At 37.6% G+C, this 23,010-nt stretch overlaps 2 protein-coding genes across 3 annotated transcripts in view; one reads left to right on the top strand and one right to left on the bottom strand.

The window, feature by feature from the left end:
* The first annotated feature begins 705 nt into the window (after positions 1-705).
* The window catches only part of LOC132124131 (double-stranded RNA-specific editase B2-like), a 200,482-nt gene continuing 178,177 nt past the window's right edge, over positions 706-23,010 (top strand). Inside the window, exon 1 of the mRNA XM_059534969.1 lies at positions 706-1,028. Within this exon, the coding sequence (XP_059390952.1) occupies positions 956-1,028 (73 nt within the window). The 5' untranslated portion in view covers positions 706-955. The remainder of the gene's footprint in view (positions 1,029-23,010) is intronic.
* Positions 17,180-20,044, bottom strand: LOC132124090 (uncharacterized). 2 transcript variants are annotated; one of them, XM_059534886.1, is made up of 6 exons: positions 19,690-20,044; positions 19,093-19,244; positions 18,708-18,882; positions 18,346-18,569; positions 17,835-18,009; positions 17,180-17,723 (listed from the first exon to the last, which is right to left on the bottom strand). In XM_059534886.1, the coding sequence occupies exons 1-6, from the start codon at positions 19,937-19,939 to the stop codon at positions 17,602-17,604; spliced, it is 1,098 nt and encodes a 365-aa protein (XP_059390869.1). In that variant the 5' UTR covers positions 19,940-20,044; the 3' UTR covers positions 17,180-17,601. The 2 variants fall into 2 exon arrangements, with proteins under 2 accessions (XP_059390869.1, XP_059390868.1); XM_059534885.1 differs by having other exon boundaries at positions 17,835-18,045; positions 18,352-18,569.

The following is a 23,010-nucleotide window of genomic DNA, read 5'->3' as shown; positions in this document are numbered from 1 at the left end:
ATCCATTGGTGAGCAAGTGATATAATGCAACATTTCTCCTAATCTGTTCAGATAAAAAAAAAAAAAACACCCTGGATAGGCTGACTAAATTTTAACCACATTTTCCATTTTTGGGAACTATTCCTTTAACAAAAGGAAGAAAAAAGGGCTTATAAATTATTTTCAGTCTAAAAGCTGAAAGTTGGCTAATTGACCACAGTAGTCACAGCTGTCCTGGGGACCCCTATTTTAAAATCTAAAATATTGACATTATCACATTATTTAATGATACTGATTAGTATATTAGACAAAAACTTGTCCATCCATCTCACATGCTGTAGTTATTAAAAGTAAAATGGATAAATTCTCACATTTCTAGGCTCATCATATAATTTCTAATGACATCATTTGTATTTTATTGGATAAACAGAAACTTTTTCATAAATGTTCTCAAACTTTTGAGTTTCATGGTATACTGTATATTTGCAACTATTGCTGTCCCAGCCACATCTCACCTCCTGTCTGTCCTTTCATACGAGCGCATTTGTGCCATCACTCACTCGGAGATGAAGGCTGAGTTCGCTCGCCAGCATGGGATGGGATGGGGATGTGTCATCGGTCGTGATGTCAGAGCGCAAGGACTCTCATGATTGGCTCTAATTAGAATCTGCGGCAGCAAATAGACACTCGTCCTGCATGATTGGATTCAAAGTGGCTGCTGGTGCGAAAACGCTCAGAGAGGCGCAGGAGCTCCAGACGTGCTCTCCAGACGCGGGAGGAGGACGCGGCAGTCCGCTGAGCTTCAAAAACGGCCAGTCAGGCGAGAAGCACTTTGCTTGTTATCGAGAGATTATTAGAAGAGTGTGAGGCGGAATAAGGCGAAGCTGATATTCCTGGAGCGTTTCGCGTGCGCAACTGCAGCACAGCAACTTCAGAAACATCAAACAGCACACAAGTTCTCCAAAATCTGAGCACCATGGCATCGGTCCCCAGCAGCCAAGTCAAATGCAAGTTCAAGAGGAGGAGGAGGAGAAGGTCTAAGCGAAAAGGTAAAGTTTATTTCAGTCATAAGTCGTTATCTAAATAACGTTGTCTCTCAGAAAGCTGGCTGGAATACGCAGCAATAAGTAGCGATCATCTCAGCGCAACTGCGCAGTCTGGATGTCTTAACATGTGTTTGTGTTTGATGCGCATCGGACACGTCAGAATCCTTCCTCTCTCAAGTGTGTGTAAACGTATGACAGCTCGGTTCAGATGCGCACTGATGCAAGAGGAAAGACTCGCTTGCGCCGTTTATTTCTCGGTCTGTACTTCCAGTATTTACAGTACTGATATCTATCCTAGCCGTAACCTCAAATATAAGATTTGACCTCATTTACATCCTGCGATTGTACTTCTATACTGACTCTCCTGAGCGTTGTTGCGCATTCATGGGATTGCTGCAATTTTAGATCATTTAAATAACTGTAACTATGATTAGGCACAGTAAAACTGACGTGTGGGTTTGCTATACCTTAAGAACTTAATCTGACCTTTTAAAATTACTTTTGGTTCTGGAATTTAATGTAGAGAAATTAATTCAAATGAAATCATTAATTCCCTACTGTTAAAACTGTTATCATATGTATAATAAATGGTGTTATATGTATAATAACTCATTGTCAGAATGTTTTTGTCAGTTTTATTTTTTTCATTTTTATAATTTTTACTCAATTTCTCAAAAACCCTTTTCTCAAAAACGAGTTTTTCTTCATTATTATTTAAATTCATAGTGTTATGGACTTCAGAGCAGGTTGTAAGTAACCTGAAATTTTATCCATAAATTAAACTGAAACTGATTTTCAGGTGTGTTCAGATTGTTTACATTATATATAATAATAGCTACACACACACACACAAACATACACACACACACATACACATAAATATATATATATAACTTACAGTTACAGTACACACCTTAAACTGTTTTGTGAGATAAGCAAAAATGCACTTTATGCAGTAGTGTCTACATTTCTCATTATTATTTCTGAATGAACTTGCCAACATGAGTTTACATGACTAAATTAAAGTCATTTGCAAAGGTCAGATCGAGTAGAAATATCTCCTTAAGTTAACAACAGCACGTTTTCATTGTAAAAAAAAATTAATTAATTAAAGCAGGTGAGTTAGAATTTTTTTAAGTAAAAATAAAATCTAAAATCCAGCTAATTAGTGTACTCCAAGAATAGATATTTTAAATAGTTCCTTAAGGTAATCTTTCATCGCTCCTTTGATTGGATAACTGAGCAATGGGACTACTAGTATATTCTTAATAGGTCTAGTATAGGGACAAAACTAGTATAGAATATATGAAGTACATTTAATAATTTGCATGTATAGCATGGCTCTTATTTAAAACTATTTCTATATATGTATTATCAATTTTATTATTATTATTGTGTTATTTTTTTAAGATTTATATTTTATTATTTCTTTATTTTTAGAATTCGTCCTGTTTAGGGAGATCAGTTGCACTGGGTGTATTTCCATTATCAACTCTGAAATTTGATCACAATGTAATGAGAACAACGCAGTGTAATGTAATTGAATGACAGCGGGCGCACTTTCTTCTCATCCTACTTTGGTGGCTGGTAATAAATGGAGGTGTGTGATGGTGGTGAGGTTCAGAAACACCTCTGCGTCTGCTGTGACAGCTTTGAGTGGTGCGGTGGCATTGATCAGCAACATTGCCCGCGGTCAGTCTGTCTGTATGCCTTCTCTGGCCAACAGACATGGATTTGCTTGGGGTTTATTAACATCTGCATTGCACTCTTTTTCTGAGATCTTGAAATTTGCAAAACTGTCTTACATTTGAACAAGGCTTGTAAAAAACGACGATTGTTTAATTTAAATATTGAATGTGTTACAGTGATTAGGCGATATGAGACTGTCGAGCCATATTTAAAAACATTGTTCCTGGTTTTGCTTTCGAGGACATTGTGATGGAATGATTCTGGTGGCCTGCGGTGTGGAGTCATTTCATGAAGTATCATTATAGTTGTGCAATACACACAATGATGTCTGTCGACAACTGCAGTCTGACCTGTAACCCAGAGTATTAATATCCCAAGCAATCGTGAGAATGTAGACAATAGTTGTAGTGTAACATCGAAGCAAATATATTTACATAATGGAAATGACAGAATTGGTCACACAACATTAAGCATTGCATATAAACATTAGAGGAGAGTGTAAGAGTGTGTGTGTGTGTGTTCGGACGGCTAATTAATCTGCTGAGCTAATGGGAAGTGATAGTGCTGGACAGAAGAGTAGAAACATGGAAAAACATGCTAGAAAGTGTACGTACTGGTCAGATTATTTAGACCAGCAGATTGTCACAATCATCTTTATCTTTTTCATCATCATTACAATAAAATATTTTTTTTCCACTGGGACAGTATACTTTACTCGGGGGGGGATTTAGATTAATTGAATCACATAAAAACCAGATAAAGTCAGCAGATTGTATTTGAGATGAAAACATAATTCTGTGTCTCGTTCTAATAAACACTTATTTTTCTGAAAGCTGAAACAATTCATTTTATTGTCTTCCTGACAAATGGGTGCTGTTCCGTGATTATATCGACATGGCATTTGACGGTTTAATCCTCCGCAAATGCTTCAGATTATTACAGAACGTCCAGTGCAATAAAACCAATGTGTATTCAAACACACGTAAGAAGATTTTGCTCCTGATGTGTTTTTTTGCGAGTCATTGTAGCGTAGCGGTAATGTTACCAGAGGTTACTGAGGCGTCGTGCCCATTCAAAGTGAGGGGGCACGTACCCCCTCAGATTTCTGAGCCAAGTGGATTTTAAATGCAGCTTCCAAACGAAAAAAAAAAAATTGCAGAATAATATTTTTTATATATTTGATACAATCACAGCGGTGTGATTAGATCGTTCAGTGCACAGCATCAGCTGCTAAATTCAAATCTGCATTCGATGGCTGGCGCTGAGCCAGAGACAGACGCGTTCGTACAACCCTTCATGATAACCAATCAGAAACTATTCTGTTGCGCTTATGGATGCAATGGCCAATGAGAGACGTCCAGAAGAGTCATCACTGAAACGCGGTGTTTTGTTCACTTGCTCGCTGACTGAATTATTTAGAGAATTCTCTCATCAGAAACAACAAAAAGTGCAGCTGTGCGTACGAATGTAAGTTAGATATTCGTTTCATAATGTAAAGTGCTTCAGTGATTTTAATGGGAGTTTTTGAGAGTGCCTGAACTCTGGCTAGACTGAATGAAAATGTTTTTTGATAATGTAAATGTTCTTTACTCTCTGTAAAATGAAAGTGTTAAAATAAGTATCTTACAATATTGTTATTAAAATTTACATTAAATGAAATTCAGTCGTATTAAAAATATTTTATGGCATGATATGGCACTTAAGTAAAAAGTCAGGTTTTTATGTGTAGTTAATAGATTATACTACATTTCCATATATTGATCAAATAACAATCTATAAAGGTGCAAAACGCGTTTACCTACACATATTTGAGAAACAAGATATTTCCTGATATATTAAGCATGTTTGGAATTGTTTTGAATAAAAATGAAAAAAAAAAAAAAAAAATAAGCCTATATCAGTTATACAGTCCTTTCGTAGAATGACTTATACTCCCGACCCCCCCCCCCCCCCCCCCAAATGTGCCCCCCCAAAAATCATGAATGCATGACGCCCCGAACACGCATGCAAACAATAGAGATTAATCCTCTAAACTGGGACCGTTTCTCTTATTGCTATCAAGTATGTGCTTTTTTTAACCTCATGTACTTGGTAATAAAATCTGTTTGAACAAGAATGTGTGTGTTGAGGAATTGCTTGGTTGTTTACTGATAAATTTAAGGTAAGCAGGTCAAAAGCGAACCATATTGGCGTAGCATATGAGAAGTATTATATAATACAGTGTTGGATAAGTCAATTGTAACGAATTAAACCTTCATAATCATCGGGAAGGAGGAGGCGGGAACCGGCGGACAATCAAATAAAGACTTTAATAACAAAATAAACACAAAACCGCGCAACAGCCCCTCACGGACGACTGTCACGCACAAATAAAAAGCAAACACAAACTAAAATCCAGGACTGGTCCTCTCTCGTCCTTAACTGTCGTCGCTCCAGTTTTATACCCTTCCATCTCCTCCGTGGGATTCGAGACTGGTGGGTTGAACAGGTGTCGCTCATTCCCAATCACTCCAGAGGCCTCGCTCCTGTTCCCACGTCTCTCGGCCCCGCCCCACTCGTCACTTACCTCCATCGCCCCTCGCAGGCCGGGGGGTACCCTCGAGACTGCGCTCTAAACCCCCCCTCCTGAACTTCTGAACTTGTTAAAGGTTAGTGGTTGATGAAGTGTGTGACTGCGCCGCTGTGGCTAGTGGATGGGGTCGTTCTGTTCGTTAGCTCTGGTGCGAAATAACCACGTCCCAGTTATTTACCCCCTGAACCTTCTGGGAAATGAGTGTAGTGAAGCCCTCCCTACCTTTAGAAAGTAAAGAAGTTTACTTAATGCTGTTGAATGTGCACTTGTAATGTACTTCAGATCTTAAAAATATATACTATATTTAAAAAAAGACAATGAAGAAAAGACCACTTCTGTGTACACTTTTTTTATGTTTCTTCAGACCTTTAAAAGAGCACTTTTGAAGTACATTTTAAATCATTGTTTTCGTCATACTTTGATGTACACTCTTTTTGATGTTGACTAGCATACTAAAGGACATGTAAAGTACTTGATTATACATGTAATTTTAGTTTTATTAATTGCTACATTTAAAGCTAATATTTTAAAATGTCAAATGTGTACATATAAACATACACGCGCACACACACACACACACACACACACATATTGTATCTTTAGTATATGCTATATGTACCACACATGGTATATTTTAGTTTACGGTCAATATTTGTCTTTCTGCATTCTACACTGTAAGAATATTTCAAAGACAATGAAACTAATTATGAAATTGGATTTAAATCCTGTATATGTGAGTCAGAAAACTATAAAGTTCAGCTTATTGCATTTAAGATTAATTTAAACTATAGTACATTTTTATTTTATTGCAAATAGACTGATATTAAGTGTCAGAAGCCAGGTCACTCTTAACTATATCATTTTAAAGTATATTTTCTGTTATTCATGCGCTTTAAAAGCATGCAAAAGTGTACGTTTTCACAAGGATTGTGTGTGTTGTATTTTGCTGTATTTTGTTTAGTTTATTAAAATGGATCAAATGTTACAGCCTTGTGTTTGTGTCCTATAATGTATGAATGTATCGTCTGTTATTTTTGGTATGTCTAACGGTGTGTCCTGATGTGTGTGGATGTTGACAGACTTGTGGTCAAATCGGTGCAGTAATTACCTCCAGAAGGTCTAGCGGTTGTGGCGATCTCCGGTCAGAGGCCACAGATACGAGAAAGACCACTAGAGAGTCAAACGGGTCTCAAATGCTGCACATATTCCCCATAGGCCAGTTTAGAAAGTAGTTAACCCTCTGGATTCTAAGGGTATTTTGGGGGCCTGGAGAAGTTTTGTCATGCCCTGACATTTGTGCTTTTTTCAGTTTCTTATACACATCTAAATGGCTAAAGTCTAATCTCACTGTAATCAGTAGCCTTTCTCGCTGTCAATCTATTTTTTTTTTGTTGTTGTTGAAAACGCTCATTATTTGTCTTATTATTTCATCTGATATTATATCTTGTTTTCTGATTAAAGCAATATGAGGTATCTTAAATTAAACTGTATAGAGCAATTCATAAGAACACATTTATAAAGACTTTATTATTATATACAAAATACATTCTTGTATCCTTTAGGCTGATTAAGGATGAAGATTTGCTCAGGAATAATACTGACACCTCAAATCGGTTGTACCGGAAAAGGAAACGCATTTAGCTGTAATAAGATTTAAACACAATTTTTGTCCCAAGCCCTACTTCATTACACTCTCCTCTTTGTGTGCACTGGTGATAAGGAATTTTTTGGTGAACGCCGGTATAACACCGCTAGCATTTAAGAAGTTAATGAAGGTCATCACCAGCGGCAACCAGAGACCTGTGTGACGGCAGCGTTTCAATTCACAGACACTTCCCTGATTAAGCGTGAAATATTCTGTTTATTAGGACAAGGCGTCCTCCTCAGTGCGTTTGGCTGGGGAGAGGAGAAAAAAAAAAGATATTAACTGGTTTCCTCCAGAGGAACTGTCAATAAAATGACCGAAGGAAAGAAATAGCACAACTTTACAAATTAGCATAATTAGTAATTATCTCTTAATAGGCCCTCTTGGCTTTTGAGACTTGCCTCTTGAATTCCAGCTTAAAGTTCATGAAGTGGGAGAAAAAAAAATTTCAAATTTTATGTGGAAATGTCTATATGAGCTGCTGAGATCGCGGTCTAATTGAGGTGAGATTGTGTCAGTAACTTTCATGGGACAGATGAAACAATCTGGAGCTCCGTTATTTAAAAATCATTATACAGCAATAGTGGTAGATTTCATGTTCCCAACATAGCCATTTAGGTAATTTTATTCTTAATATTAAATTGAATGAAATTTGGTTTATATTATTTGAAATGTGATTCAACATTTTAATAACATGTACACTTTGATGCTGGTGAAACATGCTTTAAAATCTATTTTTAACCATTTAGGCTGTGATATTAAATCCAAATCATCATATGTGGTGACCTTTTGACACTCCATGCCTTAATCTTATGAATTTTAATTAATAATTTTATTCAGCAAGAATGCATTGAATTGATCAAAAGTGACAGTAGAGACTTTGAAATTGTCACATTGAAAAAAAAAAAAAAGTTATTTTGCACTTTCTATTAATCGAACAGTGAATAAAAATGTAAATGTATGGTTTCCACAAAAATATTAAACAGCACAACTTATTATTTTTCTTTTTATATTAGTAACAATAATACATGTTTCTAAAGCTGCAAATGAGCATATTATATTGATTGCTGAAGGATCACGTGACGCAGAAATAATGATGCTAAAAATTCAGCTTTGTATCACATGAATAAATGAAATTTTAAAACCTATTAAATAACTGTTTTAAATTGAAGTAACATTTTACAATGTGACAGTATTATCTTAAAGTGTAGATGTGTAACTTTGATTTTGAAAATTAGGGAATGATTATTTATTTATTTATTTATTTATTTTGAAGTGAAATTATTATTATTTTTTAAAATGCATTTAATAAATCATGCCCCAGATGCTTTATTATTATTTCATCACTGCAGTGTAGTTTAATGTCTTAATTGCACTTGTGTCCTTCACATTAAAGTGAAATATAGATATTTTAAGTCCTGCCTGATAATCAAAAGTACATAAACCTGTTTCTGGCCTGCGCTAGTGGACTCATCTGATCTGCCTGCCCACTTGTGATTGTGCTGCGAGCAGTTATCAGATGATCAGAGTAATAATATTACAGGCTATGAGAGCTGACAGCACAAGCACATCTCCATAAATACCTCCTGCCTGGAAAACGAGCACCGCACTGCTATGTGGGCCACAAATCAATTAACAATGCCCACGAGCGAGAACTACTGACACGGAGACTTCTAATACTGTGAAATCAGTAGCTTAGCAATACTATTAAATCTAATGTTAAAACTTTTTATTGTTGATGTTATTATGCATGCACATTGTTTTATTGTATTATTTGGATAGCTGCTACCTAGTTACAGATGATTTTGCTCCAAAAATATTGTAGATGTTGGTTGGAGGCACAGCTTTTGATGTCACCAACAGAAGATATAGGAAGCATGCATTTTCTTGTCTCTGTAAACATATTAATAAGCTACTTACTTATTTTCGTTATTTGGTTAGTAGCACTATATTATTTGCAATTAGCATTGTTTATTCCTTGGGTTTCGCTACTAACAGGTCTGCGTTTTTGGGTTGTGATCAGCCAACAGCTTGTCAGGATATGCTTTCAATATGTTGGAGGAATAATTTTACAGATTTAGATGATCTATTAAGTTAGCTATCCTACCCAATTAAAACCCTAATAACTCTGAATGGCATGTATATGTTCAATAGATCAATGTGGATTTAGATTGTCAGCTAGATGTGACCCTCACATGAGGGAATAATCCATTAATCTCAGTAACATTCCCCATAAAACGCTTATTTAGCACTTAACCATGCCAATCGCATCCCGTCTTGTTCATATGTCTTTCCTGGATGTGGTATTATTTAGATATTGTATTTACTCACACCTGTCGGAATAATCATATGAGATATTTGCTTTGTCTTTAATGGCAGCAGTGAAAATATATGATGCTATTTCATATTCATCATTCCCTGCGCCGCCATATTTAAATAATGTTTCCCTTCCTCATAGCCTCCAGTCAAGCTGCCTTCATCCATCGATTTTAACATCCTTTAGGGGACATGCGCGGAGACCAAGCTTATCTAACAAATCCTTTAAAAGGTGTTTAAAAACCCGTGGGGTGCATTAGCTTTGTCTAATCTAATTCTTCTCTCTTGCGCTCTGTCGTTCTGTCGGTTTTCCACCGTTTATTTTTATCTTTTTGTGTATTGTGTATTAGGCCTGTTTGTTTCAAGGCAGGTCCGATTTGGACCGTTTTCTGGGACACCGGCTGATGGATTTCATTTCAAACTCTGTATGTTAGAAATGCTCATCTATTTCGTGGGATAGCCCAGAGTGTATTTGGTTTTCACACAGAGTGAGCTCTGACACTCTCTCAGGGTGAGATTTGCTCTCTCGTTGTTTGCGCTCCGGCTGCCAGGAGTTAGAAAGGCCGGGGTTTATGTACTAGAGAGCAACACTTTTTCTTTTTTATTCTTTCTGTGTTTAAACTACCTGCTCTTCTCCAAAGCCATGTCTGGTCAGGCGATGGAGGTTGAAGGATACGCTGAACCATGGCAACATGTGATATCAGGCTTATTGGACTCAGAGGATGTTACATATCGAGAGATTGTGTGTTCCTCTGTGTGTTTCGGTAGTATCCAAGTGTACACAGAATGTATGCAATCACTTCCAGTGAAGCAGAAAAAGTGACGAACAATACCTTCATTAAAAAAAAAAGATTCATTAAATATTCTCAATTATCACCTCCTCAGGTGAAAATCTTTTTTTTTAACCAGACTTTCTGGGATGTCACTTGTCTCTTGTCATTTTTATGATAATTAAAACTAGCAGGTTTTAGCAAATTAATTATCAATTCACACAAGGAGAACAGTTTATAAATATGTCAGATTATTTGTTACTAAATAAGACAATGGGTATCATACACTTATCAAATTTGTATGGGAAATCTGTGTATGATTACACAGTATAAAGTATTTTTTTATCACAAAAAATATAGAAACAAGTGATACCACACATATACCAGTGGCCTTTAACGCATGTTAATATGATATTTTATGTGTAGATATTTAATTTAAAATAAATTTCATCATTACATGATGTGAGAAGTGAGAAGTTCTCCTGAACATAAATATGAATAATCCAAGCAATTATAAATGAGACCCATGATTTTGTGTTGCTTAACTTTTATTTTAAATGAAATATCTGTGTTAAAATTTCATCTTAAGTTCATTTTTTCATCTTATACTTCATTCCTTTTTGTGCCCAAGTCACACTTGTACACAAACATATCCATACAGAGTCATATCATCATCTTATCACTTCTCAAGAAAATTCAATGGCTGTTCTAATCTCAAGTGTCAAGTCTACTTTATTTATAGAGCCCTTTCCACTACAAAGTAGACCAAAGAACTGTACAGCAACACAACGAGATGAGAATAGTTAAAACAAAAATCCACAATAATAGAAAAACAATTAAAGCAATTTACAACTGCCAAAAGCCAACAATTAAAAGCCATAGAAAACCGGCATGTTTTCACTCGAGATTTAAAAACATCAACTGGGTGCAGATCTGATGTCTGGTGGAACGGTTTTCCACAGTATTGGGCCAGCAACTGAAAATGCAAGATCCCCCTTAGTTTTCAGCTGAGTTTTTGGAACTAGAGCTGACGCAAAGATCGTGTTTGTGTCATCGGGTGTCAAGTAATGCAGACACGGATGCACACATTGTCTAAATGCTTGCTAGTAGTCACCATGATATACAGAGAAAGATCGCTCTTACCAGTTCTTTCAGATGCACGCTTCAAACAGAACAGTCAGTCAAGACGAAGAAGAGAATGGCGTGTTCTCCCGGTGCCTGTTTATAGCCTGTATGAAGCTCGTTGGTGTTTTTTCAATGTATGCTTCAGACACGGGTCACAACAAGGTGTTTCACCATAGTGACCCCTAGAGGACGCATCTAAGTTCCCTTGAAAGGGAACCATTTTAAAACAGTCCCTCTTAGACCCACAACATGCTCTAAATAAGTTTAATAAGGATATCATGATCTATTAGATTAAAAGCTGCATTAAGTTTGAGCATAAAAGCTCCTCAACTACCCGAGTCTGCAATGAGTAACACATCATTGGAAATTTGCAATAAAACTGAGTCAGTGCTGTGTCCTGTCCTAAAACCAGACTGAAAAGCATCTAGCACATCATTATTAGCCAAAAAAAAGCTCAGCTGAGATAAAAACCACTTTCTCCAATATTTTTGAAATACAGGGTAGCTTTGAAAATGGCCAATCATTTGTGAAATCAAAATGGTCCAGAGCAGACTTCTTGAGAAGGGGCTGAATGACCGCTTAAGACGTAATGGAAAAAGACCTGTAGAAAGGCTATCATTAAAAGATTTTTGGCAAAGCAAAGGGAGTGCTCTTTCAAGTACAGGTGAAATTTTTGTGTGTAAGTGTGTATATGCGAGTGAGAGAGAGGAAAGCAGTGATCATTTTTGCGGTGGGTCTATATATAAGGCTGAAAATCCTGCTCTCTGCCCACAACTGAAAGAGGGTCACTGTCCTATTCTTTCTAATGTGACGGAGGTTCTTTTTTATTTGAAAGGACTTTCAGAACAAGAAGAGTCTGGAATGGGTCACCCACATGCATGTACATATCAGTGAATGATGATACACACATTTGATTATTTTATTTGGAATGACAAATACTAATTAGAACAACAGCATCCAAATATTCACAAAGAGCCTATTATGTTTCACCTGACAATAAAGACAATGCAAGTTGCAACCACATTCAAAGAGTAGGCTATGGATAAAGGTGACATTGTCTTCTCCAAACATGCAGACTGCCTATGATTGCTGACACAGAACAACATCTGGCTGTTTGCTTAGAGGTCTTTTTACTCAGTCCAGCAATCTGCAAGCCTCTGACACATAATCTGTGCACATGTCCCAAGCTACCAAAAATAAGAATAATCAGTTTGATCCTGTAACCACACACTGCCAAAGCATTTGTTAATGACTGATACTTTAACATTTTCTCAGAAAAGCACAGATCCATGTAAAGATCAAAACAACAGCCCACTTCCAGGATCAGAATGTTCTTAGATTGACTAAGTTCATTGATGACTACGATGTCTGGAGTGTTTGGGTATTCCCTGAGAACACTTCTAAGAGAGCTTATATTATTATCATTCAAGTTTAAAAACCAGCTAATTTTAACAGTTTTGTTTGTATGTATTGCACTTTGTCCAGATACTTTGCGCAGTTCTTGAGCCGTTATGTTAACGACGTGATCATGACGCGCGATGTAAAGTCCTTTAAACGCGTGGCATCCGTTCAGTATATGCGCTGTGGATTCCATTATCTTATCGCTGTGTAGTAAGCAGAATGGTTCGTGGTGTTTTGGGTACCACAAAGAGAGGTTGTATTTGGTCGGGAGAGTTTGAAGCCGAGCTTTAATAACACATTTTAAGATATCTTCGTTGATGGTTGAATTTTGTAACGCAGAGTGTGAGACTGTATGATCCGCGCTCTGCAGACATGCAAGTTTCCCTTGAAGACGCAGGTTAACCCAGTAATCGCGCTGTTGTGCTTGAAAGTATTGGAGGATTTCATACCTGCACGTCCGGCTATTCAACCTCTCACTGGTTCCAGTGTGATGGATAGATGCCTCAGCATACACATTAGGATCCATAATCTGCCCCTGACTGATATTCACCTGCTCCCCGCCAGTATGTGTCCAGTTCAGCTGTATGTTGTTATTGCTGCACAAATCATTCAGATCGGGCCAATCCGAACGTACTCCAAATCCCGTAGCTCTGGTCTCCAGCTTTCCGCTAGGTTTCTTCCGGAAACCGAGGAAACCTGGTTCTCCGTCTGCAGCATAGGGGACCTTACGTTTGCTCAGATCCAGCAACAGTGAGCCCCGGGCAACTTCACGAACTGTAGGGTCATCGTTATTCAACATATGCAGTAGATGCTTTACTCTAGTCGCTGTATAAATCCACTCAATGTTAGGGATCCCCAGTCCCCCTTCGGATTTATTCATAAAGAGAATACTTCTTGTTGTGTGTGTGTTAAGACTTAACCATTTTCTTACCAGCTGCACGGTCTTATTGTTCAGCTCCGTAAGATATGTTTTAGCAATGTGGACATTAGCAAACAGATGATGAATCTTGGAAAGAGCTATATCTCGAACGGCCTGGAGTTTCATACAGGTCGGTAGAGGACACTGATCTATCAAGTCTAGTCTGCTGGAGTATTCTTTGCAGATATCACTGACTTGCTCGTGCCATTCTCCTGCCACATTAAACATATGTCCTAAATAATTGTATGATTCGTGTCTTGAATAAACTCTAATTGTGCTTCCAGCCATTATGAATGATGGAGGCTGATCACTCTTTGCCTTATACCATCTATTACCCCCGCTGCGTCGTTCGTAGAACACCGCACATTTACTATTCTTAACCTCGAGTCCAGACCATTGCAGAAAGCGGTCGGTGTATGACAGCATGTTGGTAATGACGTTCTCCTCTCTTGATACTATGAGGACGTCATCGGCAAAAGCCTGAACTGGGTTTGGAGATGTAATACCAGGCGGGGCAAGGAGACATAGCCATTTCAGCCAGTGGTTTAAGGCCAGTATGAAGTTCACAGCGCTCCAGGGACATCCCGTCTTAATCCCAACTTCAAGTTTAATCGGTTTCGTTAGTTGATGTCCACAAATCACTTGTAAAAAGGAATTGTCATATACATTCTTGACTATATGTATGTACTGTTCCGGCAGTTTTATTTCCTCAAGGGAATGAAGCATTACGCTATGTGGTAAAGACCCAAACGCGTCTCGAAAATCGAGAAATACCGCATAGAAACGGGAGGATTCATGTTTAAAATCATCGATGGCAGTCTTCAAACAGAATACATGCTCATTCATTCCCTGCCTCTCTATGTATGCTTTTTGTTTTGTTGACAATGTTCCTGATTCCACCAGCCAGGGTAAAATTCGGCATAAAACACACTTCATAAATACCTTGTATATAGTGGGGAGCAGTGATATATCTCTCCAGGTGGAGGGATCTTCTGGAATGTTATACACACACACACACACACACACACACACACACACACAACCACACATACAGACTCTGTTACGAAACCTAGTGAGCTGCCTTGCTACTGTAAATACTTTCTGCTTACACAGCATCTTAAATTTACTAGAATCTTATCAGTGAAAGTTTTGGAACTTTTGACAAAATGGCCATTCGCACCGCTTTAGTTCCAGAACTAAATGTACAGTACTGAAGTACTGGGAAGATTTTGCGCTAACTATTTCCCAATACCATTTAAAGGGTTGCATTCGCACCGACCGTGTGTACTAGGATGTGACGTAAGTCGGTTGACCGCGATTGTCATTTGTGTGCGACGTTCATCAATGTTTAAACAAAGAAGAACAACGTTAACAACAGGAGGATGGTGGACGATGTGATCGGAGCTGTGATTTTGTGTCCCGCGGGTTTAACAATATTGGACATGGAATGTTGGCGTATATGTATAGCGATTGAAAAGAATTGAAAGGAGGATTAAAGGCCATGTTGCAGGTTAACAACCACTTTCGATTAATAGGTACATAAATCACTCAAGATATGTATATCATTTTTAAAAGGTCTCAAAAATGGTCTTAAAAACCATTTTTTTAAGTTTTTGGTAATAACGTTTTTTTTTTTCGCAACTCGGCGATGACATCACGTTGGGGGAGAAGTAGAGGAAAGGTAGCCTCAGCCTAGTATGATGCCACATTCCAGGTAACTCGTAACCCGTGTTTTTCCAACCTTAAAACCCATGTAAGTGCACTGGAACTGCAGTCAAACCCCGTGACTTCCCACCCGTGACCTCGTACTAGATCGATGTACTCCGAGTTCCGAGGTCACACAGCACGCGAAACAACAATGGCAGCCCCTAAAAATAGTACTGCCTACGGATGCAGTGTTTATGCAAGTGGTACACGTTGAAAAAACGATTTTTGGTCAATGTAACGTTGCAATAAAATAAATAATCTAGCTACAATTCCTTGCGCTCAGAAAGTTTGGCGTAACTTGCCTGGAACGGTAGAAAGTAATTAGTCGTGGTATGAAATAGTGATTACGAGCTCAAAAACCTGCCTGGAACGCAGCATCAGAACTAGCGCTATAGCGACGGACTGGGATGAGGAAGAGGTGGCAAGAGCCAACATGTATGATGGCCCGCAGCCGTGTAATTTCAAACCAGCCAGACGTGAGCGGGCAAAAGATGAATTGCCAAGAACTGATGTCCGTCAAAGCTAATTATATGCATGGTCCGAGGAGAATGAGTGGAGAGTTGGTGAAGTGTCCTGGTGAGTTGCTATCATTTGGCATCGCAGCAATGAGCACTGGAGCTAGTCTGTGAGCAGCAGTACACAATAACGACACGTATATTTTTTACTGTCATTGAATAGCACCGAGTGAAAAATCTACGTTTTCTTTATATCTAGTGGCAGTGATCATGACGTTAGCTCAGATAAGTACCGGTAACCTTTGTCATAGTGTCATAGTACTGGTAAACTTTGTCTTTGTAATCTAGAAATAGAAGGCATCATGCAAGCTATATGGATGTTTCTAAGCGTCATCTCTTCCTCCGGTGAAAATGTTGTTGCAAACGTAGCCGCGTGTCTGTCGCTGTGTTTGGCAGGTGCTTGTGTGGGTGCCGTCCCATGGAAACTGCGTTGGAAAGCTTGTGCTGTAGGGAAGTGAGTGCGTTTTGGTCGCTGTTGGTCGATATCTATCTGTCGGTCTATCTATCTATATATCTAGTCTATCTATCTATACCCATATGGAAAAGAAACAGAAAAAACTTGTAAGAATTTCCTATTGCCTACAATAGTAAATGTTTATGTTTTATATGCATTATATGTCTTATGAGAGTTATATGTCTCATATTATGATTTACTCATGAAAGTGGCCACTTTCGCATTTTTCTCATACAACGTAATTATATGAATTAAGTATGAATCAAACAAACAATATATATGCTGTTTATAAGGATAGTACATGGCAAAGTATGTTTTTCGTATATGTTCCATATCATTTTTTGCATTTTTAATTACTATGTAAAACATGTCTTAGTTATAAAGACATATACAATTTATATATTAATATTTACAATTACATACATCTTTCTTGTGCGTAAAGTGTATCTAATTTAAACATAACCTATGCTTTCTTTATATGTTTTTTATAAGTTTGTTATATGTCAGCCAAGTAACATGTCCATGTATGTATAAAAGCATATACTTTTTATATATGAATATATACCATTCTATATAGGTTTTTTGTATGTAATGTCTATTAATATTTTCATGTAAACTATGCTGTCTTCATGTTTTTTAAATAAAATTCTTACGTCAGACAATGAACATAGCAGCATTAAAAACATACTTTTTATGTATAAAATAATTTTATAATTTCATATGAGTTTCTACAGTCAAAAACATTTGATGAAGCAGAGTTAAAACTGGCAAGGGTTTGGTCAACACCCAGATCAACTACTTTCTACCACACAATGACATAAATGCAGTCCGAATACATCTGTAATATTAAAAACAAAGCTGCTAGGATATCTTTTCAATAGTCTTTATTAACAGTTAAACTCTTCTGTGATTACAGTACTGACAGCAGTAAACCCTAATCCCAAGAACAATTTGTTTTCAAATATTAGATTTAAATGAACTTGTGACTACATAGAAATATCTTTCACAATTTGATATTTTCACACACTACAAGCCTGCATACAAACCTGAGGAGCACATGCGTATCCTATTCCTATTCTAACATGGGAACAGTGTCACCAACAACTAAACATTGTCAATACAAACAGGTGTATTCACATTCAAGGAACGAGGCATGGGGCTTAAGTGCAATCAATCGCTCTGAGCATAATGCTAATATTGCCTATACTGTTTACTTAGATATTTTGAGTATACTCGATTTTGAAATTGCAAAGTACACAAACAAAAAAACATAGAATGTAAACTTAAAATGCCTTAATGGCTTACATATATGCCAGTTTGTTCTTCTGCACACTGGATACCTCAGAATAAACAGGCACTTTAAGCAGTAAATACTTTCAGTAGACAGTAGTCAGAACCTGTTTTGCCCCAGGGCCAAGGACTATGTGACACACCTGTGTGAAACTCAGAGCAAACAAAACAGTTTAATGTGGAGCTGTGTACACACCAGCATTTTTACTTTTTGACCGGAGTTCTGTAATCTTGGCATTGATCGTACTTCCAATGCTGGAAAGCTGGGTCCCTGGCCACTTCTCAAGAGTTGCACCTAAACATGAACAAAAAAACAATGCAAAAATTATTACAGTAGGCTGGAATCAGGAAACACACAAAAGCAGAGACTATTGGTCAAACACCCATTAAAAAGAAGAAAACATACTGTAAATGGCATCCAATTTATTTTTGTCTAATGGTTGACGAGCCTCTCCTCCGCCTCGTTTGTTCCCCCGAAGATTGCTCACCAGCAGTATTTCCACTGGAAAGACTGCGGTGAGCAGATGCCTCACAAAGACTGTTGCCGAATTGGCATTGATGGCATAGGCCCACGCCAGTTTCTCAACCATGACTCCGGTCCCAGGATGGATCTCAACCTGGACACAAGGTGAGCATTAAAGTTTAAAATACCAGTATGTCTGACTTCTTCAGCCCAACAGACTTTAGACATATAAGCACATTAGATCTGCCATACTCATTACTTTACACTGTAATTACTTGTTTAATGAAATGTATGGGGTTGATTGTTTTTATGTGGTTTGTGGGACGCTTTGGCAATATTGTTGTTACATTCATGCCAATAAAGCAAATTTTAATTGAATTGAATTGAATTAAAAGCAAGTCTGGCAAGCAGTATATCTATTTTATATGCTGTATTTATTTATTCTTTAAAAAACAATTACCTTAGAAGACTGGGAGGCAGTCAGGGATGGAGACACAGATGTGGAACTGGACAGCGTAGATCTGGGGAGGGACAGCGAAGTGGCACATGGAGAACTGGACCTGGACTGCGGAGACCCTGGAAGGGCCGGTAATGCTTTGGTAGGCTCCACCCTGGATCTCTTAGGAGGTGCAGCCGAATCTATTATATTCCTCAAGCTCAGTAGGAGTCCTGGCACATCTAGACACAGTACATCAAAAACAAATAATCCATTATTATCACTCCTTTAGGACAATACAGCCAATTCAGCCTACAGTCATTTAGAGAAAGGTTTATTACTTGTCTGATGGTTCAGTATTTGATATGAATCAATGATACCTTGAAGAACAATCTCCTTCAACTTCGCGTTCTCTTCTTTCAGGTCCTTGATCTCCTGCTTTAATTCAACCACAGTCTGAGTCAGACTGTTGTGATTATCTGAAGAAGGCTGTGATTGACCGTATAGCCTAAGAAACTCTTCTGCAGGGTCTATCCTCCTGGGAGCCTTTGACTTCTGGGTGTCAAGAGAAAAAAACAAAACCAAAATAAAAAGACAGCTATTGCTGGTGTTAAGCAACCATTATGTACAAGAGAATCAATATCAAGAATCCTTACAGATTTAGCTAGATAGTAATGCCTATTACACAATAGTGCCAACTCCTTACACATTGTACCACTGGGAAATATGGTCATTGCATAGGAGCTAAAAGTAAATTAACGTCACCTTTGCTTGCTGAGACTGAGTTTCAATATCAGTTGAGCAATCTGAATCATCCCCATATTTTTGGGGGGCCACTGAGGCCCTCTTTGTCAGCTCTGTAGGTTCTTCTTCCTTCAGCAGTGAGTTCAGTTTACGGATTGTCTCAAAACGAGTAGCTAGAAAACAAAAGCAAATAGAGTTATACTCAAACAGCTGATTACACCAGATCACCCTCTTGTAACACTAAGACTGAAAATATACGTGAAGTTAGTGATGTGTTGTGTGCTCCAAAATAAGTGCAAGCACTGCATGCATGCTCTGTATGCATTGCTCATATACTTGTATACTTGCACACCCTATGTATACTCTACGCAAATATTCAGGGGGTTATGCATAAGGTATACATGACACCTGACATAAACAACTATTCAAAAAGCTTTATTCAACCTGGTTTCAACTGTCAAAGTATTATTATCTCATCTCATTTTTAACATAGTTACATTTTTAGTTCATTTTTGACATAGTTGTCAGATGACATACTGATTGTGGCACTTACAGTGTCAAAACCACATAGTACTTGTGTTTGTGTGAATTAGAGTAAGTTAGTAACTCTTAACTTACCACTAACAAAAATGACAGTGCCTCTGTAGTGAGGCCAGCCTCCTCGTTGTTTCCTCCCATGGCGCCATTCAATTACGGCTGAGTAGGTGGCAAAGGGATTCCCATCCTGGTCCATCTTGGAATCATCATACCCCCTTATGGCATCAGTTTTTATGTCACTGAGCTTCCCAAAATCCTCCCCTTCACTCCACCGCACCACTGCAAACTTCCTCTCCATGTGTTCTAAAGTTATCAAATAAATAAAAATCATTGTTTTGCTTAGCAATCAATAAATGACTGGCAGACAGAAACTGTTATTAAGCTAACATTTAACATCAGTATTCTGACAAAAAACACTTCTAATATTAGGTATCTGCAGGGTTAGGCAAGTTATATTTAAGACTTTATTGCCACTCAAAATGAAATTTAAGACCCATTTTGAATATATTGTGATACACAATTCTGTTGTCTAAATTGATAATATCAAGCACATATTAAACATATTTCTTTCTAAATTTGATTTGAAATATCCAAAGGAATATAATCTGAAAATTGCAGATTAGGTTATTGATAGGTTGAGTGATTTAGATAGATTTAGATAAAGGTGAGCAGATAATGTGATATGTCTTTATAATTCTTGTGATATTAATTTCGTTCATATAACGTTAGCCCAGTCCTACCTGACAGGTGCTTCTATAGCCTACAACCAACCAGAAAGGGTCCGGTGTTTCCTATTAACAGACAGTAACGTTAGAAAAATACTGAAAGCACATTAACGTTAACTGTAATACTGACTACAAAATGTTCTTGAACATGAATATTTTGGCCAAAGGCAGTGCAACCAAATGTAGTAAACATATAAATAATCATTCTATTTACTGGTTTGAAAACCTTAGAATCAAAAACAAAGGTTCTGTAATATTGACATGAAAATAAAATGTTGGAGACCAACTATTTATGCAGACATTGAAAAAATGTTAACTTTGCCATGTTATCTTTGCCTTCTGCCAATGCGTTAACTTACTGGATCTGTTATAATCTAAGACTCATCCAACGTTACACTTGTGTTATTATCATATAAATATTATTAAAAATAAGGATAATTAACGGTAACTTAACTAATCTTGCTAAAATGCACTACTTTGGGTAATATAAACTGAAAGTGACTGTGCAGCTAACTTAATTTAGCTAACTAACGTTACAACTGTAACATGTAATGTTAAACCAGTTAACGTTCGCCATTAAAAAAATCAGTTGTTACTTAAATAAATGTATTTCAAATTTAAGCTCAAACATTGAAGCTTAAATCGTAATGTTAACCCTAGATTTACCAAACTATGTCGTCTGTTGGCCGTTCGTCGGTCGTGATTCAAAAGATGCCTTCTTTTTCAACCTTCTAACGTACTTTTTCCCTCCATACGGTGTTCTGCAGTGTACTAGCTCTCTCTCTCTCTCTCTCTCTCTCTCTCTCTCTCTCTCTCTCGCCATCTATCCAGAGCCGTTGAAAATCATATTTAATGGCTCTGCATCTATCTATCTAGCGGCCCTGCGCATGCGCATTACCCACAACCTCGCACTGCTCTGTAGTCATTATTTTCGAGGAACGGGAACGTTAGCTACCTGAAGTTTCCGGTAACTTTCTGTAAAATGGTCACATCGAGTTGACAATGACATTAGCTAGCTTCACCAGCAACCCTAATAGACATTAATACTGGTAACTATGTCGAAAAGAAAGCACAACGTTACTGCTAACACGAAAGAAAAGGTTTGGTTGAGAGAAAATGTTCCTATACGTACTTTGACAAGATGGAAAAAAAGGTTTGTAATTACACCTGTTTCCTAAACCAGCTCGTAACTTCTGGTTAAAGGAGAACTCCGGTCAATTTTAACATTGAGCTCATTTTTTTGTAAATTTGGAGTGCTGTCAGTACAGAGAACAACGACAAAAATCGATGTTTCCTACACCGTGTTATCATCTTTTTAAAATTTGCACCCTGTTGACTTCAATGGGCACGTTTAAACCTGTATTAATAAAATTGATGTTAATTCTGCCCGCGAAAATACCTGAAAAACTTCAGTCGAAGTTTTCGGTCGAAGTCCACAGTAGTCAATGGTCGAGTTCACCCACGCGATCCTCCGATCATTGGTAACTAAGCAATTCAAGAGAACGCGCCTGAACTCGACAATCGACTACTGTGGACTTCGACCGAAAACAGGAAGTTTTTCAGGTATTTTCGCTGGCAGAATTAACATCAATTTTATTAATATCTTTCACATCTACTGCAGTCAGATTCACTGTGTTCACTCTAAATAAACTCACTCACATGGCTGTGCACTTGTAATGACACATCAAGGATGTTAAAGCAGGCTAAACGCAGGCGTGCCCCATTGAAGTCAAAAGGGTGCAAATTTTAAAAAGAGGATAACATGGTGTAGGAAACACCGATTTTTGTCGTTGTTCTCTGTACTGACAACACTTCAAATAAAAAAACGAGCTTAATGTTAAAATTGACCGGAGTTCTCCATTAAGGTTGCAGTGATTCGTTCCCAGTTAACGTTAGTTACCTTAACGTTACTGTCCACTGTTTCTTTAGGAAAATCAACAGAACTTTGACTGACATCGAAAAACATACTGCGCAACAACATGTAAGTGTTATCCGGTTCATGTCCTCTTGATCTTATTAGTGATAGTTACATTGTAAAAGTTATGTAGCTTATAAGATGATACTTATTACTAACTGTTTTACCTTTGCGATTAAAATATATTTGCAGCTCATATCTGTTGTGAACAACTTTGATGTGTGAATTTCCTATGTAATTGTATCGCATTTCTGTGTTGTTAAAGGGATAGTTCACTTTGAAATTAATTTTTGATATGTTTTAGCTTACCTTAAGGGCATCCAAGATGTAGGTGTCTTTGTTTCCACAGTATTTTCGATTTTGATATTTTTTGGTCAAACCGTTCTTGTCTGTCAGTCATATAATGCAGGTCTATGGTCACCACCTCAAAGAGCATGTACAGAGAAGTCCAAATTAAACATGATTTAATGACTCGTAAATGTAAGTACACATTGCTTAGACACAACGAGCGGTTTGTGTGAGAAAACGAACAGTATTTATATAATTTTACCTCTTTTAACCACAGCCACGTCCAAGTACTCTGAGGGCACAGGCGCTTCTGTCTGTGCAAGCCCCGGAAGTGATCTCTCACGCGTGTACTCGTGTCTATCTAATAATTTGTTGATTTGTATCCTTCCTAGGAAAGTGATGAAGATTCACAAAGAGAAGAGCAGAGTGCAGAACCTTTCACATTGGCACAGGTGAGACAAAACTACAGTATTA

The sequence above is a fragment of the Carassius carassius genome, chromosome 42, assembly GCF_963082965.1.
Source record: "Carassius carassius chromosome 42, fCarCar2.1, whole genome shotgun sequence".
Taxonomy (NCBI): domain Eukaryota; kingdom Metazoa; phylum Chordata; class Actinopteri; order Cypriniformes; family Cyprinidae; genus Carassius; species Carassius carassius.
Note: the sequence above shows the minus strand (reverse complement) of the source record. Positions and strands in the feature narration are given on the sequence as shown.

What these genes read in the sequence shown, in the direction of transcription:
- LOC132124090 (XM_059534885.1), bottom strand. Translation starts at nt 19,939, where the DNA reads ATGATTTTTATTTATTTGATAACTTTAGAACACATGGAGAGGAAGTTT. An exon ending in CTCAGTCTCAGCAAGCAAAG is followed by an intron (nt 18,883 to 19,092) that starts GTGACGTTAATT and finishes CTTGACACCCAG; the next exon opens with AAGTCAAAGGCTCCCAGGAG. An exon ending in TAAATTGGATGCCATTTACA is followed by an intron (nt 17,724 to 17,834) that starts GTATGTTTTCTT and finishes GTTCATGTTTAG; the next exon opens with GTGCAACTCTTGAGAAGTGG.